General features: G+C 40.6%; 1 protein-coding gene across 14 annotated transcripts in view; it reads right to left on the minus strand.

Moving 5' to 3' along the window:
* Window positions 1-7,947: 7,947 nt before the first annotated feature.
* Window positions 7,948-26,259, minus strand: part of THRB (thyroid hormone receptor beta) — a 156,383-nt gene continuing 138,071 nt past the window's right edge. For all 14 annotated transcript variants that reach the window (XM_058832711.1, XM_058832720.1, XM_058832718.1 and 11 more), the window contains 5 exons: window positions 23,710-23,857; window positions 22,105-22,310; window positions 19,209-19,355; window positions 14,859-15,117; window positions 7,948-13,424 (listed from right to left, as the gene is read on the minus strand). In XM_058832711.1, coding sequence (XP_058688694.1) covers window positions 13,183-13,424; window positions 14,859-15,117; window positions 19,209-19,355; window positions 22,105-22,310; window positions 23,710-23,857 — 1,002 coding nt within the window. In that variant the 3' untranslated portion in view covers window positions 7,948-13,182. The remainder of the gene's footprint in view (window positions 13,425-14,858; window positions 15,118-19,208; window positions 19,356-22,104; window positions 22,311-23,709; window positions 23,858-26,259) is intronic.

Genomic DNA, 26,259 nt, shown 5'->3' on the forward strand with positions numbered 1-26,259 from the left:
CAATGCCAGGTCCTTGCCTCCAGGCTGTGCAAGAACTCGGTAGGAGCCTTTGTTCCTGGAAACCAGAGCCCTCGTGCTGAGGCTCAGCCAGCCCCTGCTGAACAGCCAGGTGGGCACCGTGTGGGGCTGGGCAAAGAGCTCAGGGCTGCCCACCACAGAGCCCTCAGCTTGGCCTGAGGGATGACCAGGGAGGAGGCAGCAAAGACCGAGGCTGTGACAGGTCTATTCCTGTGTCTGGAGGGTCTGTTTAATATTCAGAATTCAGTAAATGAACATTTTCTGGCCCTTTGGGAACAACTTTGCCATTCCTTTTTCAAGCTTTAGAGGTCATATTAAACTCAGTATGCCATGGAGTTCCTTAGCTTGTGAAGCCTTAAACACTTTTCCTAGGGTTTTTGCATAGTTACATAATTTTAGATTTCTCCTCCCAAAGTGCAAAATAAGACTTTCAGCTGGACTTCTTATCTTTTCTTTTTTTTTTTTTTTCTTTCTTTAAATGGATCTTACATTCTCCTTTCTGAACATTCATCATTCTTATTGCCCTCAAGTCAATATTTAGCGTTTTCCAATCAGTGAATCCTCTTTAAACTGAACATTCAGGATTCCTGTGGTGTAGAAGCTTCCTGTTTTTCACTTTAGGCTCTCCGGTACTTTTTGCTACTGGTTTGGGCAAAGCTCCTGTATTTAATCTACAATCTCCCTAGCAAAACTTGTGAAATCAAATGATTGAGGGGAGGAGGCAGAAGGCTAAATATAAGTCAGTAATTTGTGTAACCTGTTCATCAGTCTGGCAAGCTCCTTGACTGGAGATTCGCTATAGTTTAGATTAGCTGTATTTTTCTTCTTTCTCTGACTTTTGCAGTTTTGGCAAAGCACTTTGAGAAAGAAAATAGTCGAAAGAGAAGCTTTAATTTGGTCTCCCAAAGTTAATCAGGAATGGCAGAGATGCTTTCTAAAAGCATGTGCTGTGGATTCTGTCTCTCCATTCTCCTGCAGGGGAGGGGTCTTCAGAGTTTGGAGCTCATTACACATTGGCATTGTGCATAGAAGCCAGGTGATAAGGAATTGGAGGCAGCCTGGCTAGGGAGATAAGCTTTGGAATGTATGGCTAGATTTCCAAAGGCCGTTTCGTGTTGTTCCAGCTGAAGGTGTTAGTTTCTGAGGTTTCACACCCATGCTGAAGTCCCAGGATAAACTGCAATCCTATATCTGAAGAAGAATACCTGAACTGCAGAATCAATGAAGTTGATGGAAAGAAGAATGCTTTTACAAAACATCTAATTTAGTTGGAAAACCAGCTTTGTCTCTAAACCAGTTTGAAATGCAGTCTTCCAAACAGCCCAGTGTGCATTCACAAGTGAAAATCCAAAGGAAACAACCACCTGTGCTTTCAATGCACTTCTCTGCCCAGACTCCTCAAAGGTACGAGCTCAACCTGTCTTCATGGCCCGGTTACAAAGAGTGTAAATGGTGCTGGTGTTGTGAATAGGATATGATTTTCAGGCAGAAAAATTTCCTCCCTCCCTCATGCATGTGCTCACCAGCTGCGTGCTGTAAGAACCATGGAGCAGCTCAAAGAAGAGTGTGCAGAATCAGACCAAAACCACCCTGGTGCTTACAAAAGCTCTGACAGCAATCCTGGTCCCTCCAGACTGACAGCCAGGGGATATTTCTCAGCAGAGACATTTTAGATGACAAATGGCTCCCTGAATCTGTTCATCAGCATCTCTGTCACACAAGCTACCACTTATTGTCTAGCTGCAAAATCAGCATTGACAGCATAATGCACCACCTTTTCCATGTGGGAAGAGTCCTGACATTTTAAACAACAGAGGTGCCAACACTCTGCCCTGCTCTACAGCTGGCAGGGTTTGACCAGGCACTCAGAGTGCTAGGCTGCTGTCACAAAATCAGGGCTCAGGAAAAAGCACTTTATTTTGTAGCTTCATTTGTGTATGTGCATTGAACCTATGGTTGGAATGTGGTGTTTCAAACTGGATTAGCTAGAAAGTTGGCTTTCCAACCAAATGAGATGCTTTGCAAAGCCCAGTTCCTTTGGGATTTTCCCCCCTTACACAGGCTCTGAGCAGAGCAAAACTGGCAAAAAATGCCAAAGTTCCCTCACTTTTTGTTAGAAAAGTATACCACTTCTCAATGCTGTTATTCTCACTTTAGGAAAAAAAAAAATAGATGTTTTAATCAGAAAGATTATTACTAAAATATATTTGGGGATCACTAACTTACATGCAGTATTTCTTTCTATATCCACTTGATCTCTGAACAGCTTTAACAGCTTTTGGGTCTGAATCCAAACACATCATCATCAGTTAGATCAGCTCTTTAAATAAAACAAACCTTAAGCTATCCCTTCTCTCTCTGCTTACTTGTAGTAGGCTATAGTTGTCATATTTTGGTTACCCCATTTGCACTTAAAAATCATACTGATGCTCCAATGCAGAAGCAGTAGGAAATATTTCTGTATTGGACAAGGCATTTTATACAGAGAAGAGAAATAGAGGGGTTTTCTTCAAGATGTGGAATTTCAAAAGCAGCTTTAAATCTTGGGTCTTATTAGTCACCAGTTTGCATTGTGCAAAAATTATTCCATCCAGTGGGTCTGAAGTGACAGAGTGAAAAAAGAAGGGGAAAACTCAGTACAGACTAGTCAGCACCCATTTCAGGAACATGATGGATGCTTAGAGGGAAGGCAACAGATTCCTAAATACAATGATAATAGGCCAGCTTCTAAAACAAGTGCCAAGTGAATTAAAGCTCAGAATATGTTCTTATGGTCAGCACTAGACCACTCCAAATATGGTCCAAGAATAATGCAGTCCTGAGCTATCTCACAGCTTGTAAAAGGAAAGAACAGCAAGGTTTTCGTAACTGACCCTTAACTCATGCAACAGGAAAAATCTGCACCCTCTCACAAAGAATATAAGCCTTTGCAGTACTTTCAGAGTGATGGCATTTCCAATCTACAGAGAGCACTGGCAACCACCCAGAGCAACACTCCTTCTTACAAGCTCTTGGCACCTGACCTCTGATCCAAGGGCAGCAGCTACTATGGCACACTGGAAAGGAAAAGGCCCAGGAGTCAGCGTGTGCACGTGGGTGACATGTAGGAACGACCATCAAATGGCCAGTGCAGACAAGTATTCCCTATTGATCAACCTTTCTACTTAAAATTTACTTTGAATAGGAATAGAACTTCATCTGCAGCAGAGATAAACATCAACAGCTGAGAGGGGCTCCTTTGACATTGAAGAAGTCAAGCATCTTGGCTCTGAGGAAGGCAAACATCTCCTAAGTCTCTTCTGGAGGCCCAGAAGAAGGGAAAAAAATCTTACCTCCTTGATGAAAATGAAAATCTTACTGGGGTCAATCTTCTGGAGCTATGGATGGATAAAAGTGCAGCATCACAGGTTATACAAATGATTTTGAAGCCTGGCTTATTAGTCCAGCCTCTTCTCCTGGCCTAGACACCTATCTTGTCTTGACATCTCTTGTGTAAAATCTTTATAAACATTTTCCACCATTAAAAAGGAATGGATATTGCAAAGTTTATTTTGAAATTAAAAACACTGTCATCATGCCCAGTTCAGGAAGAAACTTGTGTGGTAATAATGGAGTGTAGGTGCATTCAACTGCCTGAAGCCAAGGCTAGAGGCAAATCTGATCAGATCAGCACAGCTAGAAATGTGACAAGCCATCATTAGCATTAGGTGATTCCCTAGTTTCACTCCTGATTTCTTTAACAGAACTTGAAATAAAAATGAAATTAAGGAGAATCCCACACCTCACACCCCAAGCGGGCTCGGTGTCCTTTTCTGCCCTGGGTTCAGACCAGCAGCCAAGCCCTGGTGCTAGAGCTGGAGCTGGAGTGCAGTTCCAGCAGCTCCAGGCTCACAGGGCTGTGTGCCTGGCAGCTGCTCGAGGCACGTGCTGATTTCACCATGGCTATTCCCAGCCCAGTGTGTTCCCTTGCTCTCAGCACAGGGCAGCCCAGGACTTGATGCCATCCTTGGCTCCCAAAATGGAACTGACCCAGAGGACCTTTGATTTAAAGGGCAATCATCACCTCCGTTTGAACACAGGGCTTTAGGGATATAGCCAGGAAATGGCTTGGCCTTGTTTTGCTTTTTAGCCCTGTGTTGAGTGCAAAGTTGAGCATATGCACAGAGTCACAGTCTGCAGGGAGCTCAACCCCCTGTGTTTCTGGATGGAAGAACTTCCTCCCCTCATAATCTCAGTTTTCCCTTGGGCCCTGGCAGCAATGCAAACTTAAAACTTCAGTGACAGGATACTTCTGATGGGAACAAACAAGTGAATATTGGAATTTTAGAACCAACAGATGCCTATTTTATCACTACAGAGTTCTGTCAAAGAGTACTCTGCTCCTGAGCTTTGCAACAGGCTTTGAAGGCCACAGATCTGTTCCTGTTGTCACCACCCATTTCCTCCAGGGAGACCTTTGTGATGATCACTCCATCCCTGTAGCTCAGTACCTGGTGAGTAGAAGTCTGTTCTGGTGTCATTCACCCCATGTCTGGTGTCTGCAGGACTTCCAGAGGAGTCTCATGCCTCTGGGGTACATTCCTTCTCCACACATGCTGCTGTGGAATGCTGGATGGATGTCAGGACCTGCCTTCACAGGCCATTAGTGGGAGCTCTGGGAGAGCTCTCTGTTCTCTCTGGAAGAGAACAGTGTCTAGGACCGAGGTGATCAACACATGATAGACAAAGCAGGCACTGACTGAATGGAAAAGTGCCTTGTTCACTGTCCAGGCAGTCACAAAGACAGGCTTCACCTCCAAGGGTCCCAGCTGAGTCAGCTCAGAGCGTGCTCAGCTGTTTCACTTCACGTGGGAGTCTCAGGGCTAGAGCCAGGACTGTGGGCACAGAGAGCAAGGAGTTCACTTTGGCAAGAGGGAGAGGTCAGCAGTTTTGGTGTGTGCTCTGGCATTCAGGAGAAAAACTTACCCTGCTTGCCCCACCATTTTTTGGGAAGTCTGAAAAATTTCCCACCACAGTCACAGAGCAGCCAGGCAAAGCCACCACACTTGTTCCCTAGGCAGGAGGGGAGTAGAGCAGTGGGAGGGCAAGAAGACATCCAGGTTATCCCACCTCATCATGGAGGCTTTAAGGCACTGGTACCTAATGTCTGTCAGATCCCTCTGAGTCTGGACTTCCTGCCCAGAAGAAGTAAAGGAACTCCTGGCAACACAGTCACATTGAGTTAGATGTTTCCAACTCCTCCCTGACTCAGTCCTCTGGGATGTTCATGGTTATGCCTCTTGCAGGCTCTCTGCTCCTCACGGTCATGGGTTCTGACCCACTTCACCAAGAAGGGCTGGTTTTAACGTGTGGGTTATGTTTCTGTCTCAGGTGCCAAACACTTCCTTGTGCCTTTTGTGAAAGCAACAGACAATACCTGTGAATCCTCCTACACTTTACTGGAGCAAGGAACAACTTCCCTCCCTTCCTCCCTCCCTCTCTCCCTCTCTGAGATTTTACCTGGGACATGTTTTCAGCCCTAACCAACTCCTGTTGCAACTTCATATGCACACAAAGATGTGACCCAGCTTTCCTTTCCATTTTAAACATTACATCAGGCAGTGAAGCTCTTTGCCTCTATGGTTATCCCAGCAAAGACTTCTTCCCCTTTTTGTTCCTATCTCTGAGCAAGGAAATACCAAAGGCCTTGCAGCCACATATAACATTTTTTCCCCTTTAAATATGGCTTGTGTTTGGATTTTGCAAAACTTCTTTTATTTCTTGTAACTAGAATATTTCTGTTCAGAGAAACACTGCTTGAAGCTAACCCCATACTCACTCAGACAGCCTTTTGCAAATTCAAATTCCAATGAAATTCAGAAAAGGACTCATTCTGGGTTTTCTTTTGATTTGCTGATGTCCGTCTCTATTTTTTACACAGTGTTTTCCAAATACAATCCACTAAGGATTGTCTTGTTTTCCCTGTAGGTTCCCCTCCAGTTCTGCACAGCAGGGTACAGAGATCAGACCACTTTTCCAAGTTTGTAATTTTTCAAGGCATCGCAAGATCAGGATGACCCAGGAGACATTTCATTTCTCCCTTAGGGACCTCTGACTCAGAGACCCCACAAACCTTTCAATATTCCTTGACCGTAGCAGTCTCAAAGCTCTCTCAAATGACACAAAGGAGCTTCCTCTGTTTTTTTTTCTAGTTTTTCTAAGGGACTTCAGGCATATCATTGTGTATACCAAGGCAGCTTGTACCTGCAGGGTCAGTGCTTCCACCAGGCATAGGCATGAGAGGAGAGATGCTCTGTGATTCAGTCTGGAAAGGAGTTTCCTCTACCTGGTAAACAGTAAGGAGGGCTGCAATACGAGAAAACAGAATGGAGGGACTTTTGTATGTACCCTTTTACTTACTTCAAAGGCGATGTGTTTGCAGTCATTTTTAATATGCAAATTTTCATTTTGGAACTACTGATGCTATGGGGAATACCACACAGCACATGTGACCATGAGTATGACACACATTTGTTTGTTGTTAGATTCCCAAGTTCATGGAGAAAATCCTTCAGACATGGCTCAGTTTTCAAAGACAGAAAACCCTCACCACTGTCACCAAGTGGGCAAACTGCACATGTGTTCACCAACAGGCTCAGGATGCAAGAGGCAGGCCACAGGGCAAAAACACACTCCTGCTTTAGTGCCAGAGCTCCAGGGGAAGAGCTACCATCTCTTACATTGTTCCCTGCAGTGATAAACAGTGATAAATATGTACTGAAGCAAATTTGTGTGGCTCTCAGAATTCACAGATATCACACTACTTTTTGAAAAACAGATTTCACCACTACAAATGAAGCCTGAAAATGTTATACCCAGAGCACTGGCATCTGTGGGAGCAGAACTATTTCTTCACATCCAGTAAACAAGTTCTTACACACCAGATTAATTCCTCACTCCAGAGCTGGTCCTGGGGGCCAGAGCAATCCATGTTGCTGCTCGCTTGGTGCTAACCCAGCAGAGGCTTTGGCAAGGCTTCCCCACGCAGGAGCCTGAACTGGAGAGCTTGAAGGGATTCCATTTAAGGCACAGCAGGGATTTCACGCTTTCCCTCTGGCTCCTCACATACAGCTCCTGCCTTTGAAGGCAGCCCCTCTTCCCACAGGCCACGGGGGGAACAAACCCTGGAGGTGCTGCCACAGCACTCCCCAGGGACAGGAAGGCCGGTGTCAGGAATGCGCTCCCAGGGGTGCAGACACAGGGAGCTGAGGGAGATCAGCATCCCTCGGGAAGCTGCCAGCACCTCCTGTGGAAGGGGAGCAGGAGCAGGAGCTGGCAGCCAGCCAGAAAATGCCTGTGGGAATCACCGTGAAACAAGAGCCCAAAGCAGGTTTGCCATCTGGGACAGGCCAAGAAATTGTTTTGGATCCAGGCAATAGGTCTGTCTTCTTCCAGGAGGGAGTGAAAGAACTGGAGGAGAAATAAGAACTGCAATGGAAAGTAAGACTAGAGAAAATATCTGAATGAGATCTTCTCCAATAGGTAGGAGACCAAGGTATGGAAAGTATGAAAAGATGGGAAGCGTATTGCTCCTGTCACACCATCCCTGTTTAGACGGGGAGTGGAGAAGGAAAGAAAGGGCGTTCCCTTAAAAAATATAATTGAGTGAGACATAAATCAAGAGTCGGTTCACTGGAGTAAATTAAGGTTGGCTGCTGTGAAGAGTGAGGAAGTGAAAACCTTTGGTTGGCTGCCCAAGGGAAGGGAGGAAAGGAGATAAGATATGAGGTAAGTGATGAAAGGGATGCAGAAGCACAGAAATGTGAACAGGTTAGAGCTGATAAAACATTGTGCTCTAGGTCTAACTTTTCCCATTCCAGTGGCTTGGAAGTGTGAGACAGAGCTGACAAAAGATCCTGCAACAAAGAGACAGAGACACCAGGACCACTTTTCAGTTATAAGCTTTTTCTTTTTTAGAATTCAAGCTTACACAGTTATCTATGCCCACTATATTCATAATTACATTTTAATATCTGCATACAAAAGCTATGTAAAAATTATTTTCTTCCCCAAATATACAAATTTTCTCTTTAGATAGTTTAAAACATTTGTGATCACAGATTTTTTTTTTAATATATTTTAGGCTGAAAAAATATTACCAATCTAGCATAACTCTTAACACTGTTTGCAAAAAAATACATCATCCAAGGTACTTTGTTTTTTACTGTACGGTGTAATGTTTGCCTTACCCTCAGGGCATGAAACTGATATAAAAAAATAAAACAAATAAGCAAAACCCACAAACCTCACAGACAAAGTAGAAAGTCCTCCCAACCAATTTCATAAAAACAAATAAACAACCCAAACCACCCTCCTCTTTAAAAAAATTATGAATGACTAATTTGATGTATTTATGAGCAAACTGAAACTGTAGAGTGCTAAGGAAGTAGAAAAAGAGAAAAAGAAATTACAGTATGTCAGCTAGTTCATGCCCTGATACTATCTTTACCAACATTAAATGTGTAATTAAATAAAGTGTCTTTTAATGTTTTATATTGTGCTCAGTAATTTACATAAATTTAATCCACACCTGGGTGCTGATGTAGATTTACATTTGATTGTCTTGTGCATAAACAAGGTTAGCTTTTAAAGAAGGTAAACTGTGCAATGGACAGTCACAAACAACTTATTACCTGCACAATATTGCTTTTTGAAGGCGACATCAGTCAATGTGGATACACACAAATAATGCATACTCTTTGCATTTGCTAACATCTATACTAAAACTTTGTGATAAGGCCAAACCTTTTTTTGTTTTGTTTTTAATTTTAAAGCAAAAATATACCATAGTAAAAAAAAAACAAAACCAAAAATGTTCTCACACCATTTTGAGTCTTTAAGTGGAAAATAAATCTCTATCACACTAGAATAAAATTCTCTCTATAAAATTCAAATACAGATCACTTCATTACTATATCAAAAGGAAAAGTCTGGCAATCATTTCCAGATGATCACAATAACAAGACACATTAAGAGGTTCTGTTGCCTCTTCCTTTGTGAAAAGATAAATGTTGAACACTTTCAATTGCTCTCACAGTGAGAGGAAAACCTTCCTTGGTTATGGACTTTGATTCTGTCAATGAAAAAGGTTTAGCCTTAGGAATGCTGGCTACATCTCAAAACCATAAGACTGATTTTTAAAATTTATGATTCATGCAGCAAGAAGTCAATATGACACATACAGATTAGAGTTCCATAGCATAAAAATACATCACTAGCAATGACATGCTCTGCTTGTGATTAACAGCTCTCTCTTGGCAGATTTCTGATATAAATGGTCTTTCTGGACAGTTTTTTTCTCTTTCTAATACCTGCCTCTGAAGAAGCAAGCAGTCTGCTCAAGGATGATTTTGGACCTGGGAGGTCTAACTCTAACGTCTACATTTTGGCAGAATGTAAACAAAAATCATTAGCACACACTATATATGTTATAATAAATATCACAACTTAACTGAGATTACACATGAAATGAGTATCTAAATGCACATGTTACTCAGGGCAATACCATGAATGGTGACAATCAGGTTTGACAGAAAACCTTCTGTGTAAGACCCACATGTAGACCACAAAGCAAACACAAAAGAGCCATGTGGCACCAGCAGAAACAAGACTCTGGACTGCACTGGAAAGCACAAGTTTGTTATTTCACTCAGGAGTTACTACAAAGGGTGCTCCCTGTGACACTGGTGTCTGCCACTGAGGTGGTCCCTCAATGGCTTGAGACCACCGATATTTAGAAGTACATCTTTGCAGAGCTAAGGTCAGTTAGTTTTGCTCTCACGATCACATAACTCAGCAGTTCGTACTGAGGAAGTAAAGGAAGTGACACAAAGTAAGACTGGTAGGAGATCAGAGGCCATTAGATGTCAGTACATCAGATCTGTCCAACTACGAGCTTGGCCTTAATTTTCAGATAGGGAATACTACTAACTCAGTCTGTTAGTTACTACTAGACTCCAACTTAACCTGAAAAGCTAGAAAAACATATTGATGTATGTCCTTTCTGCTTAGAGCACTGCCAGAACTAAGTCAGTTGCCTGAATTTAGGCACTTCAGTCCATCTGCAATCACCTAAGGAAGGAGGCCTGATTTTCTGAACCCTGACTAAGCACAGCTCCAATCTGCGTTGGTATTTTGGAACAAGAAGAGATGTGATGCTTCCTCTCCTGGGTCTCACCTGCAACACAGTCAAAAGCTTGAATGCTTACTCAAACTCACATTAAGCAAAGAGGTAAGGTACTTGCACTGGCTTCAGAAGGAATTTCATGCTCAGATCCATGGCAGAACAGAGCTTCAAAAGACACGCACATTTCTCTTTTCTTTGCAAGTCACTGTGGGCACAGGCACTGATGCCTAAGCTTTTCATATATTTGTCATAGATTTGTAGCTTTGTAGATTTCTAATACATGGCTGTAGCTCCCAGTACTTTTCCTGTCCCTTTTCCCCTACATTTTAGACCAATAAGACCAATAAGATAACCTTCTAAGACATATCATGCTACATTCCTGAAATATTATTTAGTCTTGCCTCTTTAGTCAAGGATTAAAAAGTATTAAGCCAAGGATTAAAAGGAGTCTTATTTCCTTTTACCATGTATCCTAGACATAATAAATATGGGGCTAGAAACTCAGAGTGGCTCCAAACCACTTGGTTTGGTTGGGCAGAACCAAAAGGGGGGATTACTTAAATAAATGCTCTTCGAATTGGACATTATTGTTAAAAATGCTAATTTGTTAAACTTATAAAAATTGTAGAATTTATAAAACTTATAAAATTGTAGAAATCCCGTATCATGTGAACATGTTGCCATATTCACACCTGGAGACCTCTAATTCTGCTTTTATATTCCTTGCTATATTAATATTGTCTCAAAAGTGTGTTGTTTTGTTTCTAGATTGTGAAGGTATCAGTGTAAGTATGGGATCAGCTGCTTTTCTGAGTTCTCTATTACATGCTTTAAGTCCTCCATCAAGTCACCCCAAATCACCTATCCAAAAAGCCAGTTTCTGACTCTTTGTCCCCAGGACAGTGCTCTACAAGGAATTTGGATAGAGGTGTTGTTTAGACACATGCCTTAAGATGGAGCCAACACAGCCAATAAAAAAGGTTCTACACCAAATATTTAAGAATTTATCTAGCTGCAAAAGCACTCCTAAGCACGCCAATGTGTTTCATGTTCTGACAAAAAAAACCCTAAGTGATAACATTAGTGCTCATAGCTCATCACAGGTGCATATGATATCAAACAACAGGGAGAACAAGATTCCACATCCCTAAAAACATGCCCAGTATCACTCTAAATGCTTTACCAATGATGTAGAGAAAGAAGGGTAGAAAGAATTTAACTCCTGACACACATAAATCGTGTCCCATCTACAAGTTTTCCTGAGTATCCTGTTTTTATGAGGGGATAAACACATAAGACATGGGTTCAGATATGGGCCATGAGCTTTGAAAGCCAACACATCCACTCTAACAATGCCCACAATTTGCCAGGCAAATGGGTCAATAAATAGCAGAGAAAGAAACTGGTACAAATCAATGCACAACATGAAAGAATATAGGGTATGAGGCAGTGCAAAAAACATGAACTAAGTCTCTGGTGCCCAGGAAGAACAGAAAGATGTTTTAGATGTGTCATACAAATTCAGAGGATGGTTTAATATCAAGTTTATAAAACCCAGGGACAGCATCCCTGAATGGAGATGGTGACAGAGAGGAACCTCTACCTACAATGTCCTCATCACTGGCCTCCAAACATTTCAGGACCGTGAGAACTGGCTTGCAGACTTTGGCAGCAGGACATTTTGTCATTGCTCAGTTTGGTTCCTGCTAGTGCAGTTAGTGGAAATAAATTAAAAGAATCAAGAGAGCATCTAGCCTAATGAAACATATACAGACACACCAGTAGGAAGGGAGAACTCAGCTGATTCATGCACACACACACAGGGCAGAGTCAGAGAAAAAGAGAGAGAGAAGATAAAAATATGGAAATATGTTTAAGACATCTGCTGAAGATTTGTAATTATATATATATAAAATTATATATATGTGCATATAAACTTTATATATATATATATATATATATATATATATATATATAAAAAACAAAGAATTACTGCTGAGCAACACTATCTGTATTACTGGGATAAAGCTCTACAGTCTTGAGTGTTGTTAATAACGTAGTTGGTTTCTGTCCCATCTGAAGATCACCCTGTATGTTTCATTCTCCTTATCCTCATTCTATATGAGCCCTCATATCCCTGAATAACTCTGAGACACTGCCTGCTATCCTGATAGAGAGCCTTCTCCCTCAGAGTGATGGATTTTCCACACACCTTGGAAAAAACAGACCCCTCCACCATCAGGAGAAGCACCTCAGATCAAATTTCCCTCCTCACTCCAACAAACCTTCCAGTGAAGTTTACCTGGAGTCCAAATTTAGTAACTTAAGATGTTAATATCTTGTACACATGGAAAAAAACCACTCAGTCCCTTCTAACACTCTGCATTATCTTAAGTACTTGATTTATGGGGCACAGTTAAACTCATCTGCAACTGCATCAGAGAATGATGGGAACATGATGATGATGAAGACCCTAAATCATAGTGGTAATTGTTACAAGAGAAACAATCACAAATACCAGAAATTTCATATTATGATTTGGTCAGTTGTACCCTGCAAAAGGAGGTAATACAAGACAGAATTGTCAGTGTCAAATTAACAGCTGTTTTATCGTGAAGGCAAGTTTATTTTTCTGCCACTTCAATCTCTCTCCCCTGTTTTCCAGGCAATAATGGGTGTGAGCTGGTGACCACACAAATGCTGGTGAATGAGATTGGTCTGTTCCTATTTTCACTGTTAAGCTGTCAAAGCACTCACATCAAAAGACTGAAGAACAAATTGCAATAGTCACAAGTACCCGCATTAAAGGGATGTTTTCATCCATGTGTATACAATTGCCCCCCAGTAACCCCAAAAGAAACCCCAAACAAAACCCCAGCCCCGTCTCAAGAAACAGAAGACCACGAAAGAAGAAGAACAAACAGGTGAGAAGAGCTGGGCAACGGGATGAAATGACAGCCAGTAGTGCGACGGGGGTGTAGAGAACCACTTCAGTCTCTCTAATCCTCAAACACTTCCAGGAACAACGGAGGGAACAGTTCTGTGGGGCACTCCACCTTCATGTGCAGGAAGCGGCTGGCATGGCAGGCTCCGATCATTCGCAGGTCTGTCACTTTCATCAGCAGTTTTGGCCAAAAGTGTGCAACATGGTGTTTTCTGTAATTAATGTAGTGTTCGAACGCCAGGAGGAAACCCTCTTGACACTTCTCTATTCTCTCGACGCAAACAAGGCCTGGGCGATCTGTAGATACAAAGCAGCAGAATTATCATTTTTATTTGCTTTAGCAAATGCCTGATTATAAATCAGGAAAAATAGGATGATTCTGATGCTAGGACAGAAAGGAGAGAGACCAGGGGCATCTGTGGCTCTGCCAAAAACTTCTTTCACTCCAGTCAACTCACTTGTTAGTTCAATCCCTGTTAAAAGAAGATAATCCTTCCTTTCTTCATCCTTTGCCTGCTTTCCTCACTTAGAGTGTAGCTGTTTGGGAAGTGCTTCCTTACAGTGACTAGAGCATCAGATCCCTGATTTCAGCTAAGGCTTCTATCTACGTTTTTCTGTAAAACAACTAATAAAGAAACAAAAAAATATTTCCTTGTTAGATATCTAAATTACAGTCACTTTCTATCTGTTTTCCTACAATCTGACCAATGGTTTGATCATGATTTGATGCCAGGTGGGCTGTTATGGAGCATCAAGGAACAACAAAGGCCAAAAATCTGGCTGTCTCAACTGGCACCCAGACAGGGACTGCGAAAGCCCCTTTCAAAAGCCACTTCTCAGGAGACACTTCTGGGAAAGCAGGTCCTTTTTGAACTGCCTTCTGAAAGCCCTGCTCCTGTATCACTGTGTAGGGACCTAAAAATAAATCAAAATATTTTGATAGGGAAGATGAAGTGCTGTGTTATGATTAATGTGGAAACCTGTTTATCTCAGATGAAGTTAATGTTGTAAATTACTGATTGTGTATTGTTATTCAGTGCCCAATGTTCAAAGCCATCTTAAAATAAAATCTTGCCAAATCTGCCACTGCCCAAGAATGGAATTTCCTCTTTGGGCTGGCACAATCACTGGAAGCAAATTTAAAAACATACTCAAATTGAGAAGGTTAGAAACTCTTTGGAAATCATAGGAAGTTGTCTGTGCTGCTTTTGTATCATGACCAGTTGCAAATGGTCCCATCACAGGGAAACAGCACAACTCGTAAATGCCCATTAGGTAGCAATGGTGCTGTTAAATATGAAAACAAGAGGGCAAGTCAAACTAAACATGAGACTGGTGGAAATGTCTATGAACGCTCAGTGCATGACATTACTCAGGGGAAGAGGGAACTTATCATAAGGACCAATGTTGCCAAATTATCCATTTTACATTTAAGGCAAACTGTCTCAGAATCAGAACTGATTTTTTCTTGATGATCATCCCTGGCTCATTCCTAAGTATCAAATTAAGCAAGGTGTGTTACCAAAATCACTTTTATGTCCATATCTCCGAACACCCTGAATTTTTTTCCTAGTATTCACCAAAATGAGGGGTTTTGAGAGAAAATTTCTCACACATTACTCTAGTCAGCACTACAAGATTTAACCTACCTTATTTCTTCTACAAAGACGCTTGTGACAAAGACCAAAGAGTTTCAAAATTGTTTGGATCTCAGTATATTTCTGTTCTCACCTGATGACATGAGCAGAACAGCCTGAAGAAGGGCAACCTCGGTGTCATCCAGGTTAAATGAAGAAAGAGACATGCCCAGGTCAAAAATGGCATCAGACACTACGCCAAGACCCCCATTTTTCAGCTGGCCCCTTGTCACTGCCATCTCCCCATTTAGCGTTAAAGTCTCACTCTCGGGGTCATAGCGAACTGCTGCTCGGAGGGACATGATCTCCATACAGCAGCCTTTCAGAAGGATGATCTGGTCTTCACATGGCAGCTGCATAAATTATAAACAGCAAAGAAAAATGCATGTTTGTCAAACTGAGTGGCTTTTACAACTACAGTAAATCCACAAGCATGAAGTTGCAGTTCACAGCCCAGGACACTGCCCCACAAAGTACAGCTCCCCTCCAAACATGCTGTTCTGCACAAACCCCCAGGATCTTTGTTCCTGCCCTCAGGAACTGCCAGCAGGTTAACATTCCCTGGTTAGCATCCCCAGACACCCTCAGGAAATCTAGAATAACACAGCTATTGGCTCCCTCAGCTTACAACTTATCACAGCAGAAAAAACTATAACTGGGGCTGGTGCAGACCCAATGGCTGGTGCCATCCCAGTTAAGTTTACTACCAGCCATAGTTATTTCTTACCTGACCAGAGGAAAAGAAAAACTTTTGGGAGGGTCTTTAAGAATGGACTGTGTTTTAAATAAAAGGAATTAAATATAGGTTTATATTTAGAGGATATACCTAAATCAGTGAAGCAGTAATTCTCACTGCCCATTTTAACAACAGAGAATTTATTAATCCATTCTTAATCTAGTAAGGCTGTTCTCCCTGAGCTCCCTACATTATTGCTGGACAGACAGAAAATCTGTGGTATAGCTACAGCTTTAATGCTGGTGTATAAGCTGTGATCTTCAGGGCACGTGTCATTTCCATGCCATTTAACAAAGGCAAGCTGTCCAAATTGTTAGATGTATGTTCTGTATTTACAGCGTATAACCAGGATGATGACACATGAGCAGAACGTGTTCTATAAAGCATGTCTTTATGTTTTCATAGATTATTCAATGATAACAAAACACACCAAGACAATTTTGAGACTGTTCACATACATGAACAGCAAGGGTCCCACATATGAAAGAGGAACACGCTTCTACTTGGCTTGAAAGGAGGCAAAAAGCCATTTATTTTTGATTTATATAGAATTATTATACTTACCTGTTTTGCAATTCAAAATGAAAACCCCTATGAACTATAGGTTCACATGGCAACAGTGTTCTTGCAAAGCAAGTGCATTGATTTGGTGGGAAATGATGCAGAGCTACCTAATGCAAGTGGAAAGCAGTTCCCTGTTAGAGAAGAGTTTTAAGCACAAAGCTAGCCATGGTCAGGAAAATGAATTGAGTCATGCAGCTACTTTTCCAGCAATGCCAGCTTCAGGTGTGAATTGTTTAATACACAAGAAAATTGACTCATCCTGTTGAGGACAAATCAGTTTCCCTACAGATGACCCTCAGCTCAGCAGCAGTGTGGGGAAGACTGCACAGGCACAGCGGCAGTCTTGCTACCCAATGACAATTCCACTATTTGGCAGCAGAGACTGAAGTAGGGAAAGAAACAGAGTTTAAAAAAAACTGAAACGAGAATAGATATGTGAGAGGAACCATGAAGAGATACTGGAATAAGCAATGGCAGTGAAAGAAAGGACATAAAAGAAAGGAAGTGAGAAGGGATAAGAAAAGAGAAATAAAAAAAACCACCAAGCCTATAAATAGAAGGATAAATAGTAGAAAAGAAACAGATAATAGTAGAGAAGATATTTTGTGATGTTTCACCTGTTTTGCTAGTAAGCCACAAAACTAATGAGGATTTCTCTTTCTACTTGATCCTTCTTGAAACTTCTTTGTGGTAGTGGTGGTCTGACTATGCCTGTCCTTCACCTGCTTTTCTAATTCTGACGGATGCATGGGACAACTGTTTCACAGATGCCAGGCCCCAGGTCTTATCTGCCAGCAGCAGGAGTTACCAGAGACAGAAGGCTTGAACATCAGCTCTACTCCCAACTGTGCAGATTTTAATGCCAACTACACTCATCACTTGACTGTTGCTACCAGAGCATCTTCCAGTAGCTGGATCAACAAATGTGACTGAAACTCTGCCCTGTGTTGTCCTTTCTTCTTTCTCTGCAGGGAGAAAAAGCACAAGGCAGGAATCTGAGGTGCTCACCCCTGCAGGACACATGTGCAGTGCAGCACCATGGAATTGAGCTGAGCTAAGCGACCTCACAGAGTATTTACACAGCTGCACTCACTGTGGAACCACTGATGTCTTGACATTTAAAACTCACATCAAACTTAATTACATTCTCCTCAATCTTCATCTTCTAAGTAGAAAGAAAAGCAGGAAGGAAACAACAGGAGAAATGCCGAAAAGCAAATGAAGTTTTCCTTATAGGTTGATTACTCTGGAACTGGATACTTGTTTTGAGGTAGGGGTCAGTGGGTGCACACACACTAAGCTGGGCACTCACAGTGCTTTTCTGGCTTCTACATGTGTCCAAAGATGTGAAAAAAAAGGAAAAGTAGCCATGAAAATGTAAGTGACCATGGATGTTCCCTGTCATGTCCCTCTTTCATAGAAATTTACTTCCTTGTCAGACAGCTTCTGGAATTAGGAACTGAGTTAATGTTCTGCAGGTCCTATGGAAAAAAAGGAGTGCTTTTTTCTTGTACAAAAATCTACAGCCCACACAGTTTTGCTTCTGAGAAAAAGATATGGGTTAAAAATCATAATGAAAACAAAGTCAACAAGAGGATGCCCCTTCAAAAAGGAGCAAACATTTGTCATTTCCTTCATGTTACAGCAAATGCTATATGACAATTTGGAGGAGAGCTGTCCTATTCTTTTGTGTTCATGAGGAGTTGTCCCTCACCCTGCCATCAGATCTTGCTGTATATGGGCAGGTGTCAGATTTACACAGTGGCTCAGCTGCAAACAAAGCCTGTCCAGCTGAGCCACATAACATACAGAGGTCATGCTCAGTGATGAATTGAATTCTTCATCCATGATTCCATCCTAGCTCTGACACAAGTGGGCCCATAGTAGTCAGGAGGGGTAGATGTCAGATGGGCACTGAAGTCTGTGTGTGACTGGCAGAGCTTTCTAAATTAAAAAGACTATCTTGGTATGTCACTGCAATTTCCCACCAACAAATGCCAGATCAGAGGAGACAGATTCTCTCAGATGCTAAATGCTGTGGGTGCCTCATGATCTATGGACATATTCCTCATATTTTAAAATCTTCATGCTTGACTATTATTTCATGCTTCCTTGACTGATGGTGCCAATGCAGAGGCTGGCCAGGGTGAGATATTTACACTATGACAACTTGATATTTACCTCTTCTCATTCTGTACTTGCCAGAGGACCATATATAGCTCTCTCTGACTGACTTTAAAGAAAAGTTGCCAGCCACAGGAGAGTAAAATGTTATGGCTGCCATGCCCTTCCTTCCTAGTAGGGTGTTGACCTCAAAGGGTGCAATGGAAGGTGTTCCTGCCGAGGGTAGGATGTTGGAACCAGACGATCTTTAAGTTCCCTTCCAACCCAAACCATTCTATGATTCTATGAAAATTATTTATATTATTAAGACTGAAATATTATTTCAGGCTGCAGTAGTGACACCATTTGTTAAATTGGAGAAAAAAAAATCAGCCACTGCACCTGGTCTTTCAATGAAAATGATACCTTGGTACAAATGAGATCAGCATAAGGCCTCTGTATCCTATGTGCAACCAAGCTTTTGAGTCTATTTACTGTATATTTACATGTGATTATCTACCTGGAATGACAATCCGTTTTCATAGACTCTTTTATGCAAACATCCCCATTGAGAAAAACCAAGCCAAGGGAACCCAATGAGGTAAATGCCACTCCTGGACCAGGGGTACTTTCCTGAATTTGAAGAATTTCTTACTGCACAGACCCAACTCAACAATACTGTACCTGCCAAGGAACCAAAAGATACATAGGGAACCATGTGCTGGAAGATTTTATTAAACATATCAGCGATGCTTCTAGACAGTATATTTTTGTTCACTTGCTTGGTTCAGGGCTACCTCCAAAGTCATATCTGAGTCTCTAATAAACCACAATGACTTCCAGATTAACAAACTCAGGGTTTCAGTAATCACAGGAAAAATAAAAGTCATGAAAATCCAGGTTATTCTAGTCCCATTGATTTTGAGTGTCTTTAATTTTTTAATTTTAGACACACTGAATTTTTAAGTTTCATGCCAGAGTATTTTGACTAGCTTTTAACAACAGGCATATAAATTGAGGAGTGCAAGAAAGTCTTCTTACCTCACAAAACATAGGCAACTTTTTGGCAAAATCCACCACTCTTGTAATCGCTGGTGTGATAATTTTTGTAAACTGGCTGAAGGCTTCTAAATCCACTTTCCCACCTTCTGGGGCATTAACTATTGGTGCCTGCCCAATATCTTCTGGCTAAGGATATAAACAAAGATATTTAAAGAAGCAGTCTGTCTTAGAGCAACTATTTTATACTCTAAAAAGTCTTGCTTGGTGATGGAAGATACACTAAAATAAAAAGCAACACTATTTGCTTTATAAGTAAAGTCCATTTACATCACAAAATGTGAATTTATTTGTAAGGCATTTGTGAAAGAGGTGACTGCACAGAGAAATGGGTGACTGGTATGCTTCTACCCATTCTTCATGGACAGCTGGACTGTTGTGCACACAATTTCTTCCTTGTGTCTCTATCTATGTATTTTATGGGTGAAGCACATGCATCTTTTGCTTAAAAAACACAGGCACATTTTTCCTTACAGGAGCTTAAAGCTTCTCTAAAAGCAAAGAGCATTGGAGAGACATGTTACCCCTGAGAAGATGCTGCAAGCTTTTCAGAATTAGGCTCTTTCACCTACTCAAAGCTTGGAAAGTCTCCCCAGAACAGATTGCCAGGTATCGCAGGGCCCTCCCAGGTAATTGCCAAGGTCAATTTCCAAAAGGCTAAACCAACTTATGTGCAAAGCTAAAACAACTTATGAGCAAGAACAGGCTAACCTAAAGGTGTCGTGAATAATGCAAGTAGAACTCATCTGGGTAAAATTTTAATTGAAAATTGCCTGTTGGATGATTTCAGCTCAAGGCTTCTCCAAATGAGAAACAAATCATATTTTGAGGATTTCAATAGGGATATACAATGAAATAGTTTGAAGCAGAATCTGTAATAAGTGGTTTTTTTATTCCAACTGCACTTGAACTTGTTTACCTGGTTTTTACGCAGCTGGTCAATGTTACCATGTATTATAAAAACAGGCACATCAAAGCTGTTTTGTTTGTTAAGTGTGGCTTTGTAATTACAAAACACCTGCCAGACACCATGGAGAGTTTTTATTCTGTTCCCATTAAGGTCAAAAACTAGATAAAATCCAGAGAAGTAGACCTTTAAGACCAATGGGCCCCACGACATTTATATAAGACACTTATACAGGGGTGGTGTTGAAAGTGCTGTCTGTAATGAGAACCTGTGTTCAACCACTTTTTTGAAGAAACACATCATAAAAGATCCTTCCACAGCTCTGTAACCAATCTGAATCCAAATCTAACTTCTTATAAGAAAAAGCTCAGCAATGTGCTAATAAAGCAAGCACCAATTGTAAAGGAACAGTGAAGAAGACTGGGCTCAATAATCTGATGGTTTCTACTAAAAAAACTCAAACTAATTCTTAGGCTTTCTCCCTCCCTGAATCTTGGGTAACTAAACCACATTGTCTGTGTGCTCATGATAAACAACCTTTATCATCCAAGCAAAAAGACCAAATGCTTAAACCCACATGAACCATTGGTATGGAGAAAAAGAAAGAGCACAGCATTTTCTCAGGAAAGGCAAAACCAGTCAGGAGAGCCAGCTAAAGCTAACACACTGGAGAGGAGCCCTTTCCACCTACCTCAACAGGAGAAGAGGTGTGGACCCCAATGAAGTCCCTGTTGTCAAAGAACCAGCTCCAGCCACATAAGGACAAATCCATAGCTCCTGGGGCACTGTCAGCTTCTCCTGCTCTTCAACAGCTCATGTGCAGCCCCAACCTTGAGCTCCCTAGGTTTTATCCCAAACCAGCTAATACCCAAAGAACAGCACTGCTGTCTAAGGAACCAAAAGTACTACTACAGCTGCTTCTTGATCTGCTCACACCTTGCTCCAAAACACCCCTGAAAGTACGCTCTCTTGCCTCTTGTCCGTGATGACTGGCTGTGGTTTCCTGACTGTAGAGTACTATGAACATGAGCCATTCATATAGAAATTTAGATGGTATCACTGGAATTAAAAAAACCCCAACATTATAAAAGAGATCAGCTGATCTGAATACATATTTTCTTTTAGCAATTCAACAGTGAGTTGAAATTCCCATGGTGAATTACGCAGTAGGAGCCTAGGCTTGCAAAAAGATGAGTGTGCTCTATCTGATACACTGACTGTTAAAGACCCTTGTGTATTTCTGAAATGCAAAATGCTGTACAAGCACTTTGCATTCTGCACTTATTTCCTTTACAAATCAATGTATAAAATTCAAATAAATCCTTTTTTAAGGTTGAGCATCACAAATTACCAGTTATTTTCTGACCCAGAGTTATGGGATGAAAATTTAAGTTGTTTTGTAGGCTGCAATCCCAGTGGTATAGTGTATGTATCATCCTGTTATCACTGAAATTAATTTTCTTTGCCTATTTTATTTTCATTAATGTATCCACCATTAACCAAAAGAGGCAAAATCCCTGAGTTATTAACAAAAAATACCAGCTTTTATCTAGAACTTTATATTGTTTTAACATTTAACTTTCAATATGTTTTATGATAGTCCCTAATAAAGACAGCTATCCCTAGATAGAATATATTTTAAAAATACAGTATGCATTATAGACTGCTTCTGTTCTCAATCAGGAGTGAAACAATTATTCTACTCTTTCTTATCATGGCACAATAAAAGTATCCAGCTGAGTAAGCCTTAACACAGCAACACACTGATTTATCTTTTGAAATACATGGTCTGATCAAACACTCTGGTTCAGGCATGAAAAATGAAGTAATAACTATACAAAATCATCCTTTTTTCACAAACATCAGTAAACTGGAAATAAAATCCCTTTGGGGTTGCAATGCTGGGAAGGTGCTGTTGAAGAAAGAACAAAACCTAGCTCTAAGAGCAGCGTACAAGGCTACAGCCCTTACCAGAAATTTCCTTTTCTGCTTCCAGTGGCTTCCTTGTGCATTGGTGGCCACATGGGCTTCAGTAACAATTTTGATGAGCTCCCATTCCTCATCTGTTGGCTCTGGTTTGTGCCCAATGGTTTTCTGCAACTCTTCCCGACGCCTCTTCTCTCGATTTTCTTCTATCAGCTTCCTCTTTGCCAACCTCTTGCTGTCATCCAACACCACTAGCAGGGGAAAAAACACACAAAAATAGCAGGAAGCTCTTAAGACTTCAGAACTTTGGTCTTTTCTGTGCCTGAGGTATCAGTTGCTTACAAACACCTTAACTAATCAGTAAGGAAGTACCTTGGCAAGATCCGCAGTTGAGACAGTTCTCTTATTTCTCCCTTCAAACTTCTTTTTTTCAGAAGCCTGAATAGCAAGGACTGACTTATCCTCCTGGTAATGCTTTGTATACTGCCCTTGCCCTCAAGGGGTTATTCCATCAATAAAACTAATATTCAAAAGCTTTGTGAGGTGTCCAAGTGCTCCTGTAATGGACTTGGAGTACTCCATACCAGGAAAGATGCACTTCTGTTTTCTATAAAGTCTTATCAGCATGCTTACACTCACTGCTCAGAAGTGCAAAACATGTTCTTGGATGCCAGCAGAAGGTAACAAGGACTGAAGAAAGGGAGCACTTATTCACAGAAGGCTCATCTGCCTGAAGCATGACACAATCAGACCAACATGCCTTTGGCTCTTTCCTTAATCCCAACAAGTGGTGTTCCTGCAGACCCATTACTTCCAGTGGCTCCAGATACAGAGGCCCCAGAGCTGCTCTGCTCACCACTTCACTGGTATCCAGCCTCTCTCCTGAAGGTCTACCTGGCCACAGCGAAATAGTCTCCTTTATTCTATTTCCCTCTAGACAGAGGGCACTGTTATACATTATATTAACAATGAAAATAGTAAGTTAGACTATTTTTCTGCTGTTTACTGGGCCTGTTTTCCTGTCAGTTCTTCTGCAAAGGATTATAATGGCAACAACCATGAAGGCACAAAGGGGATTTATATGACTTCTGGGGGTTTTATGTGACTTCCTCCTATTTGTAGTAATTGAAGTTATTGGTGTAAATCCCTGTGCAATGGCAGGAAAAGAAGACCCCTAAGGGTTAATCTTACAGCCATATTTTCTACTTCTTTAGAATGAGAGTCGAAATCTTTGCAGCAGATAACTTCTTCAAGGCTAAAAATAAAACAAACAACTGCAGGATGACTCATACAATGACATTCAATTTCACATCCTCCAGAATTTTCTAAACAAGATGTTTTTATCTCAAGCAAAGTGTCCATCCAGATGCATTTCTCCCTCCTCTCCTCCAAAGAGTGAACATTCCTACTGTTATTCAGCTTGGTAAGGCCAGGAGAAGGTGCAGCTTGATGAAGGATAAACAAAAAATTACAGCCCTGTGAAAGTGTCTTAATGCAATGAGTGCAATTCCCTGGTACAAGTTATTAAAACCAGAAAAGGGCTGGCAGTTCTACTTGACTTTAACAAGCTTCATCAATCAACATACTTTAAGCAAACACAGACATTGAAAAAAAAAATAAAAATAAAGAAAACCAGGAAAATATACTTACAATCTGTTGCCATGCCAACAAAGATACATTTTTTGAAGCGACATTCCTGGCACTGATTTCTTGTTACTTTGTCTATCACACATTTTCCTTCATATTTACAGGAATAGGTTGGATGGAGGTTCTTCTGAATGGTTCTTCTAAAAAAACCCTAGGTTCAAGAAATAAATACATTGGAAAGCATTAACAGTGAGCAATTTTTAAAAATTGGGAGCTACTTGGTTTGTTAGGCATGTACCTAAGTATGCAAGATAACACACTTCATTCCCTGAAATTCTCAAAGCTTTCAATCCAGTTTTATAGTGTTTGGCATTTCTCTTGATTTTCTGTAATGATTAAAAACATAGAGACATTTTAGATAAGTAAAAGTGCAAGTAATGCTGTCTTGAGGCACAAATACAGATGTCCTTCTTGTGTACATGCCTTCTTGTAGTCTTACGCTTTACTATGTTAAATTTTTTTTGCATATGAAGTATTTAATTTTGAGCCTCTTATCAAGCTCTGCAATAATTTTGAAGGATATTAAAAGGCATATACATAGTTTTAATGAAAAGCAGCTTCTGCAAATAGTAAGAATGGTGGTGTGTTTGTGCTATTAAAGGCTTGAGTGCAAATAGTTCCACTCCTTTCTTTCCATAAAAGTCAAATAATCAACCAATGAACCAACCAAATCTGGTCAAGACAAAGATTTTGCAAATACAATCTACACAAACCTTTGAGTTTGGTTCTAAACTCAAAGGATCCCTAATTTATAAATTATTTGTATTCCTGAGAAGCAGATTTAATTTGTATTTACCACAGAATTTCAAAAGCCCCATCACCACCAAAGATTCATCTATTTATATATGTATGTATGTATCTATCTGTCTATCTATCTATCTATCTATCTATCTATCTATCTATCTATCTATCTATCTATCTTATCATAATACAGATCTATATGGAGAATTTAAACAGATCCTAACACCATATGAACTAATGCAATCCCACTGAATTCATTCTGAATTCATTCATTTAAACACCTCATAAAACCTCCCTGTAGGTAACAAAGTCAGATAAAATTTATCTCTGAACATTATGGACAAAATCCTGGTATTAATTTCAACATGATTTTTCTCACTGACTTTTGCAAGGGCTGGATAAACTCTCCAAGACTGCAAGAAATGAGTAAGACAGGCTGTAAAGCAGGAAATTTAGACTTCACTTTAATTTCAAGTTTCACCATTATTTGAGACTGTCTAAATTCAGCAATGCAGCTCAGGATTGACGCAGAGTGCACACTAACACCTTGGTCCTGTTTGACTGAGAATGGCTTTAGTTTTAGTCAAAACAATGGCAAAATTCAAGTGAGATTTTACCTTATGAATAGTCTCTTCAGCTTGGATTTTGTCTAATGAATAGTCTCTTCAGTAGACAAAAGTTTTCTTTTTAAATCATGTTAAATAACACCCAGTAAAATCTTACAGCAGTGCACAATTTCTTTTAACACAGAATGCTGAATTAAAATGTACAGATAAGTCTGTCTTTCAGCTTGTACTCCTAACTCCTGTGAAGACAATGAAGAGCCTTGTCCTCATTAGAGTTTTACCTTACGAGGTTCAGCTTGAGCTAAGAGTACAACTCTTTCTTCCTTAATTACGTTAAGACCTGAAATGTTAATTAAACTGAGTGGCATAAAGCTTGTGTGTGAGCCTTTGTAAGAATGGGACCAGTTGTGTTGAGATAAAATCCAGGAAATCACAGGCAAGATATCCTTGTGTGGGGTTTGGAATAAGTTTCATACTCTCATCTTCTGAGCACCCGGTTTTGTTTCTGTTCTCAACTCTGTGATGAATTCCTAGAGTCACAATCTGCTCCTCCCCTTCCTGAAGACCTAAGACGGCTGTGGACAACCAGGGTGACAGGGTTATCAGTAGTTATGGCAAGAGATGGAAAATCTCTTCTGAATGGAAAATCTACTAAATCTCAGCGAGTGAGTTTCTGTTTTCCAAACCTTGCACGGGATTTAATGTAGCTGTAGCTTTATGATGGCAAGGGTCTCCATCACCTCTGTTGGGACAGCCCATTTCACCTTCTCATTTCTTTGCATTTCTCTGAAATATTTTGCAAAAAACCTTTGTTTATCTCAAGGTACATGTTAAGGAAGCTGCTCTCTATATCTGTCCAAACACTTCACCACAGAAGTGCTATTCTCATCAATAAAAGAAAGCACATTGTATTGTAGGCAGCAACTCTTCCTAAACCCCTTTACTACGTACCTATATAGCAGTATAAGCAATGGATAAAGTCTGGAAAAACATTCTGGTGATGTCAGAACTCATTTTTATTTGTGTTTAAATTCCTCACAATTTACTCTTCAGAAATCAGGTGTGAGGATGAAAGCATTGATTATGCTTGTTACAAAACTAAAGTGACTTTGAGTGGAAGCAACTAATAAACCACAAATTAATCAAAAATTGATTATATATATATTGTGTATTGATAAAACATATAACTTAGTTGATATATCATAGAACTTGAAATGTGTATGCAGCTCCTCCAAGAAATTAATTA

The sequence above is a fragment of the Poecile atricapillus genome, chromosome 2 (assembly GCF_030490865.1).
Source record: "Poecile atricapillus isolate bPoeAtr1 chromosome 2, bPoeAtr1.hap1, whole genome shotgun sequence".
NCBI lineage: Eukaryota > Metazoa > Chordata > Aves > Passeriformes > Paridae > Poecile > Poecile atricapillus.